The 8,503-nt window shown below is 38.0% G+C and overlaps 1 protein-coding gene across 1 annotated transcript in view; it reads right to left on the bottom strand.

Moving 5' to 3' along the window:
- Positions 1 to 8,042, bottom strand: part of LOC138023694 (V-type proton ATPase 21 kDa proteolipid subunit c''-like) — a 24,464-nt gene extending 16,422 nt beyond the window's left edge. The window contains exons 1-3 of the mRNA XM_068870739.1: positions 7,865 to 8,042; positions 7,723 to 7,771; positions 3,890 to 3,973 (exon numbers count right to left, since the gene is read on the bottom strand). Coding sequence (XP_068726840.1) covers positions 3,890 to 3,973; positions 7,723 to 7,771; positions 7,865 to 7,943 — 212 coding nt within the window. The 5' untranslated portion in view covers positions 7,944 to 8,042. The remainder of the gene's footprint in view (positions 1 to 3,889; positions 3,974 to 7,722; positions 7,772 to 7,864) is intronic.
- Between the last annotated feature and the right edge of the window lie 461 nt (positions 8,043 to 8,503).

The following is an 8,503-nucleotide window of genomic DNA, read 5'->3' on the forward strand; positions in this document are numbered from 1 at the left end:
AATTGTTCATCCGTTCAGTCCTGGCAACTACTTTAACACTGCTATTTACAACAGATACCCATGGTGGGTACTTGAAATAAACAAGCTTCATCCGTTCAGTCCTGGCAACTACCGTATTTACCCGTGTATAATACACGCCCGTGTATAATACGCACCCCAATTTAGACTGCATTTTGAAAAAAAAAGTCAGAGCAAAAAGCAAAGAAATTGTTCATGCAAAACTAGTGTGAAAAAATCCATTTCCTGGATAAGAAAATTTGTTCTGCTACGTACAACAGTAAAGTAAATAAGCCTATGTAGCGTGTTTAAAAACTGAAACCTTTATAAAAACTTTAACTCGTAGTCACAATCGAACAGCACTTCTCTCGCACAAGATTTGTCATCGACAAGTTCATCTTGTTGTCCGTCTACAAGATCGTCTTCCTTCGGCATCCAGTCAGCCTTTCTCTTGGGCGTTGCTGATAACCCTGTGCTTGTTTCAACTTTAGGCACCGTTTTCCTCCTGAAAATCACCATTGGTCTTAATTTTGATCCATCACCAGCACGCGCCAACAAAACAGTTGCGTGACATTAATTTTCTTCTCTGCAGTGTAATGTTGATCATTCGGTTCGACGGCACATCGAAGATCAGTGGCGTTTTGTCCATATTTCCAGTAACATGTTGTGGGTATTTGTATTCTTTGCAAAGTTTTATAATATAACAGTGTGAAATCGGATGATCTTTAGCGAAATTAACGAGCGTTATTTATCAGACCAGCATTGTAAAACTCCGGGGAGTTTCGTGGCCATTTTGATGTTTCAGTTTATAGCTCAAAAGCGAAGGCTATGTTGTTCAGTTGTTCATTTAAACAGAAAGGTTAATTTATTAGTGAATCTTGGTTAAGTCTTTAACTTTTCAATCAAAAACCAATCTGTCTTTGTTTATAACGAGGGACGCGCATCTAAAACAAGGGATTCCATGTATAATACGCATCTCAATTTTTGGAGCTCTTTTAGCGGAAAAAAAGTGTGTATCATATACGGGTAAATACGGTACTTTAACAATGCTATTTACAACAGAGCCAGAGCGAAGAGAATGCCCATGGTGGCTACTTGAAATAAACAAGCTTTAGTTGTGAAAAATACGGACATTATCATCACAAACTGTGCGCTGATTAAACAAAAGAAAGCAAAAATCACATGCTTATGTGATTTTTGCTTTCTTTTGTTTGCAATTAGGCACCAATTGAGAAGCCATTTCAAAAACTCGTGCATCGTGTTTCATCGGGGTTTCCAAACACTCAAAAACAATAAAAGCACCCCGCCTGCGGCCTCATGCTTTCATCAGTTTTCTGGTGTTTTGGAAACCCCGATTATACACTCGCACTCATTTTTGAAATAGTACTTCCACGATTCAGTAAATGTGAGTTTTGGAATCTGGAATCCAGAGCGCAGAATCCAGAACCCATTGTATGGAATCCAGGATCCATTTCTGTGGAACCCTTGCTTTTGGAATCCAGAATCCACAACTCAGGATCCAGGATCCACTATTCGAGATCCAGAATCCATGGGCTGGGATCTGCAATCCGAGGAACACTGAATTCCTTTACATTGGGCGAAACAAACAAAAGGATGATGTATTTTTAACTTTACAGACTATGATATTATGTTTAAGTTACATTATTATTCCAATTTGTGACACATTTTACCATATTTGGTCAAGAGAACACGCAAAATAAGAGATGGTAATACAAGTTGGAGTGTCCTGGTTTGACCACTTTAGAACAGAGCAAACACAGATAGAATGGGAGGTTTTCAATAAATATATTGTTTTCAACATGTTGCTAAGCCAGTGCCCGAAATACATGGGCATAGCTTGTCAACACTTGTCACTTGTCATTTTTCGTTTATCCATTCATATAAAAGACATTTGAATGGTTGTGTCCATGTTGTTTTCTTCTTTCTCATGTGCCTTATTAAGGAATTGGTACGATTCTCAGTCAATGCAGGAAGAAGCCAAGAAAATGGCGTAGTAGTGGAATAATAAATCCCTTACTGAAAGGTTTAAGGTAGACATTTTGCTCGCTGCCAGTATTATAATTACATGTTAAACCTTTCAATAAAGTGCTTCTACTTCTACATGTATCAAACAGAAAAATTACTAAAATTCACCTTTAATTCCAATAGTTTTTATGTTATATACATGGCTTCTGATAAGATGCAGAAAAAAATTAAAGATTATGCGGAAATTTTTGGCCATATTATGCGGAAAAATGCGTTGATTATGCGGAAATTACACCGGATTATGCGGAAACTTAAACAAGTTATAAAACTAATAATTAGGCCCGTCCAATGTATTTACATGCTTACGGTAAATCCGTAATCGAAATTGCAACTAAGACAATCGCATTTGTGACTAAATTTTTGCCCTTTGTGATTAAATTACATGGAGGAGTCATCAATTTGCGACCAGCTTTCACTGTTGAAATAAAAGAGTTAGCAGTTGGGATTTCCCGCAACTTTTGGTAAAATAAATGAAGCGATAAAAAATTATTTTGTTTCTCATCATGAATTTTGTTTCAATTTGGAGATAATGGAGCAAAATTGTAATACCTTTGGAGCGCGATCCATTCCCTCGATCATTGACTTAAAGTGCATTTGATTCACCGTATTCCGGAATAAGAATACGTGAAGTGATGAATTCAGAACGGTATGTCTGGCGTTTTAAAGCAACAAGGATAATAAAGATATGGTGTTAGACATTTTTAATGTGAATCTCCGTAAAAACCAAGGATTCCTAACTTGTATTCCATGTAATCCTATTCCGGAATACGGTCAATCGAACGCGCCCTTAGTTTCTTATCAGTTACGTCATTTGCTGAAGTGTAACTGTTTCTCATCCAATGGAAAGCATTGTAGGAACAAAAACTAGTGTCCAGGCTCATTGGCGAAAAAATGCGCGGAAACTGCTTACGATCTTTCTTACGAACTTTTCATCTTGCGAACGAAATGGTGTGGTTTCTTCAATGTTCAGGAAAATAAGCGTTTCAAAACAGTCAATTTCTTCGGCTTTTATGTTTTTGAGGATGTTAAGGAGCTGCTTTATCACTAATATCAGATATTTCTTCTGTGTTTTGCGGAAAATATCGGAATTATGCGGAAGATGCGGATTTCAGTGAATTATGCGGATCCGCATCGCCGCATCCTGTCAGATGCCATGTATATAGCTTAACACCACCTAAGATTACCAGTTTCAAAGATAATAATATTATTATTATCATGATGATTATCATTATGATTATTATTATTATCATTACTATTGTTATGTACCAAAATGCAAGTAGTTATTGAGACGCAATACTGTACATTACCATAAAATCAGAAGAGTCATCTATAAACACCCCATAATAAATAATTACGTTGCCTTGTTGCGCCATTTGCTACTGCTCAAACTTTGCCCACAATTTGTAATGCCAATCACACCGAGTGGAGTACACTTCTGGGAGTAATTGTACATGTGATTTTAAAATCGGCCAAGCAGACAGTGGCAGGCTGATTTGAAATTACCTCTGTATGAGCACAATTACTCCCTGAATTGAACGACACAAGGTTCAATTAATGGTAACTTTTACAAATTTCAATACTTTTTTGTGTCAAAAAGTTCAAAATATATTCAATCTGTTTTGCAAACAGTAGAAAAACAGCAAGAATGACCCCATCCAAGCACAGGTGATTGACAAACAAATGCCACAGGTGTCCAATTACAGGTATCCCATTTGGAGTTGTTCGTACAGAATCAATCAGAATTGAGAATTTTGTAATACAGCTACGAATAACTTAAAAACTCCCCAACAAAAATAATAAGATGCTACTAGAGGAAACGATCCTCAGACTAGACAGCACAACTTACCACGCTGCTCCAACCACTGACAGAGAAATTGAAATTCCAACCCCAAGACACGCCCACATATATGGCGAGGTTTCGCCCAGGAACCTGAGCATAAAAAAATTAATTTGAAGCAAAACAGCTGTTCATGAGCAATTAGGTCTTCTAACAAGTTGAAGTCACATTTTAGACTCCCAGAAATGTCTAGTGCCATCATAATAAAGTTTAATGTCAAATGTCAAAATGTTGAAGTACACAGAGAAAAAATACAAGTAGCTAGCAAAATTGCTTTCCTTGCCAAGCTGGCCCCAAAAAATGTATATACATTTTCCCTGAATAGCTGTTGCACCCAGGTCAAGTAGATGGCGATTTTCGGTGGTCGCCGAAGCTTCTGGAGAACCCTGAATGTGTTGTTATAATCGGAGACATGGGGACATAGTGGTTAAGTTGTTGGCCTAGTGATCCCTACAGGGGTCGAAATGTTCCAGACCGTTTACCTGTGTCTAGTGACAGGCGGAACATTTTTTTACCTGTCTCCACCAACATCCAACTTGAACAATATTATTTTAATATTATTTTATTTTCACTTTTTAAAACTCAACTGGGGTTGTACAATCACTGGTAATACATGTAAACTGATAGAAAGCACTGACATTTTGTTGTCAACTTATTGTCTCAGCCTATCGAAGCCTTTTGTTTGACCCATAGGCATCTACTAGTCTCCTGGTTTTGAAGTTCTTAGCATCATTCCACCATAATCCAATGGCAGGCTCAGGGTTAAAGTTTTTTTACAGTGACCCTGCTAAGGGCAACATGTATGAGGTCATTCATGCATGCCCTTAGCCCTTCATGTGCGCGGACATTCTCTTTGCGCATTGACTCACAGCCTGAGATGAATTTGTTTCTGCTTGTTTTATCAAACTCTTTGCAGTAAGAACAGAACATCTTTTCATCCTCCGCTGACAACCACGGGCGCCCACCTTTCCATTTCTCATTGAACTTGGATAGTCGCACATTATTATTTTTGGTTGTCTGTGTTTCCAAAGGCTACGTGTACTTCTTCAACTTCCGCTTCTTTATCACATTGTTTACGGGTCAGAAAACGATGCATATTGTGAACTCACGCCTGATCAGCAAAGAAACGCGGGAGCAAGACACATTTGCTGTCTTTGTAATGTGCACTACACAGATTGCATCATCTTACTCTTATTGAGTAGAGTCTGGTAATTACTGTGCGAGAGTTGCAATAGTGAGAACGACTTCGGGTGGAGAAACGGATGAAAATATTTTTCAAATCGATAAATTCTGTATTACTAAGGTTTTCTTACCTGTCGCCAGCGACAGGCATCAATATTTTTTACCTGTCACTTCCTAAAATTACCTGAAATCGACAGGTAGACAGGCAACATTTCGACCCCTGTTCCTACAATGTAGGTTCCTAGTTCAAGGCCTGGCTCATTCACACTCAGTCTATGCTTTGCTTTCTTAGTCAGGAAACTTTGCTCCACACTGGCTCTCTTCACCAATTAAATGAACTTGCTTAGCAAGGAAAAAAGGTTCTTATACTAATAATAATCTCTGAATATTAAAGTGCATTCGACAGTCGCTTTGGAAGTAAAGGAAACGGTAGGGAAAGAAACAACCTGATAGGACCGAAATTAGAATGAACTGAATTACATGATGGTCAAAATATCTAACTATAAAAGTCAGCTTCAATGCAGTACATGCAAGTATGTACCGGTACAAATTGAGGTAGTTCATTACTTTTCAACTTGCCCTAGAACATTGGATTTAAGATGCTTCAACTATTATGTTGGGTTTGAAATTGCAATAATTATGTGGGACAACTATTGTTCAGTGTTGAAGTCCTACAACCAATAATGATAATATTATGAAAGGGCCATGTAGGTATTTATGGTCAACAGTGTATTTTTATTACAGTCTTAAGTTTGTGGGCCTAATAAGCCTGAATGGTCAAATTCTACCCCAAATTGTATGGACTTGTTTGGCCTGAACCATTACACCCTGAGCTGACACATTTAAAAAAAAAATTAAATTGTAGAGTAAAATAAACTCAAACCAACCCAAAAAAAGTCAGTTTAAATGACCATACTTTCGTCAAAACTCTGACTTAACCCTTTAACTCCCAATAGTACCACTTACAGATTTACTCTGTCTAATGCCAGACGATTTAGAGAAAGGCACCAGAAAAAAGGTCTCTTGAAAGTCTTTGAACATCTTCTGACATTATTTGCCCCTGTGCAAAAAAACCTGGTAACCCATACCTATTACTAACCAAGATCGAGGTCTGTACTGTAAGTTTCAGACAAAGTTTTTCCCGTTGATTTATGGCCCAACCGCGAAACGCGCAGCTACGTAATCCTTGGCTTGTACCTGACATCATGGCAGCCATGTTGATGTACTGAACAATGGTGAAAAAGTATTTTGGGAATTTCCCGAGCGACACTTTGCTTTTGTTTTGTACACGAACATGGCCATCTAATCACCAGAGTTCCAGTCAAGAAAAATAAGACATTTCCAAGTTCTTGTCTGTCTCCTCTTAAAAGCAAGTGCGAGCACAAGATTTTTCTTAGGAACATTGGTTTTCAATCATATGAAAAGTACAACTAATTACCATCTTAAAAACTTCACACTTGAACTCTCTTTGAAGAGGAGACAGACGTGAACTCAGCAGTGGCCTAGTGATTTGTTTCACCACATAATTTGAAAAATGCTTTATTGTGTTCTGTAACAAAATCATACCTGCCAACAACCAGAGTACAAAAATCTGGAGACATCTAAAAATCTTTGCATTGTAAGAATGTCACTTTCGACAATATCTGAATACTCTCCAAAAATCACCCGAAGCCCTTCCGAATGTTCCCGACGTTTCTCGGTTAGAACAGCAATTGCTATTGTTCCCATAACCACACCCACTTTCTATCACGTATTGTGCAATTTGATTGGCTGCTTTCTGACCAATTACGCTTCTTGTTAAATATAGCCTATATCAATGTGATTGCTCTGTTTTAAGAGCACTAGAATGCAGTTCTTGTTTTATTTTCCTTTTTGACATCTCGAAGATAATGAAATTAATGAAACAATGTTGAAACAGACCACGGGAGGTATTTCCCGGGAGATTTGGTGCTGTAACCAGGAGACCGGAGAGATTTGATGAAAAACTTGGAGACTCCAGGGAAGACCGGAAGAGTTGGCAGGTATGCAAAACTCAAAAGTGGCAATTTTTCTGTCACTGGAGAACTGTCCTCATTTTTCCAATAATAACTTCTTACTAACCAAGCGCGAGGGCCGTATTGGGGAATATTGGCCCGAGGTCGTGGCAGTACAGACCGAGCGTAACGAGGTCCGTACAAAAACGACCGAGGGCCAATATTCCCCAGTATGGCTCGAGCTAGCTCGGTTAGTAAGTAGTTTATTATATGGATTTTAATTACCTTTTGCTTTGTTTTTGCAAGCCCGTAATCGGCCCGTGGGCATTACAGGAGAATATTGCCCTACAATTCAGTCACAATTAGCCAATCAGAGCGCGCGTTATATCGGCTACAAACACAAGCCATATAATAATAATCATTAATTTATCTGTTATTTGACAAATTAAATTGTTTTGTCAGATAGCTACTTGGTATCTGAGTCAATCAAGCACGTGAAATACTTTGAGTAAAAATATTTCATACACTTCTTTGCAAAATAAATTTAACGCCATGCATGTACATCTGTACAATTCAGCTTAAAATTCATTTAATATGATCAAGCTTAAATTTTCTGATTTTCTTTCCGCGGAAAGAAAATAAAAAAGTCATTGAATCAAGACGACAATGGAATAAATGGAAACTTACCATCCAAAATCAAATCTTGTCCCTAGGCCAGAGAGATTGTAATACAGTCCTACAAGGAAAGTTTTAAAACAAAAGCTGACAGACTCCATCGCCATATTGAATACGAAAGATCGTCTTCGATAACGAAACTACGGAAACTTACCGACACATATCAGAATAAAAAGGCTTAGAGAATAAACAACGGTGTAGTAGCCTAAGTTATTGCTCGCTACGTACGGCATAACTGCTTCAAAAACCCTTCAATATACAGTTTCTTTTTTATTACCGAGCACCTCTCATCTCTAATTTCATTTCTCATGTGATGTCGTCCCCAATCTCGTACCCAGAGTCCTCGGGCTTTTTGGCCAGCGGGTGAGCGCCGGAGAGACTCTGGGATAATCGATTTGAACTATATTTTTGATTGGCCGCTTGCGTAACAATGGCAGTCCGACAGGAAGTCGGTAAGTAATAGGCAGTTTTCACGATGGCATCATTTGACTACAACTACCACAATTCAGTTTGTTTTTCTTTTCATATTTAAATTTTGTATTCCCAGTGGGGTAAAAATAACAATAGCTCTAATTAACATGATACAAGCGAAACCTGAAGGATTCTGGTACTTGTGGTCATATGGCGTCATCATGCAAATGTCCCATTCGGAAGCCCCAGAATTTGGAGGGAGATTCAAAATTTAAAACAAGTTTCAGTGCTCATTGATTTTTTCTACCTCAGAAATATATAAATCACAAAAATAATAAAACGACGAGGTTTGCATTATGTCATATACCGCACGGGAATTTTC

This window comes from Montipora capricornis, chromosome 11, assembly GCF_036669925.1.
Source record: "Montipora capricornis isolate CH-2021 chromosome 11, ASM3666992v2, whole genome shotgun sequence".
NCBI classification, from domain to species: domain Eukaryota; kingdom Metazoa; phylum Cnidaria; class Anthozoa; order Scleractinia; family Acroporidae; genus Montipora; species Montipora capricornis.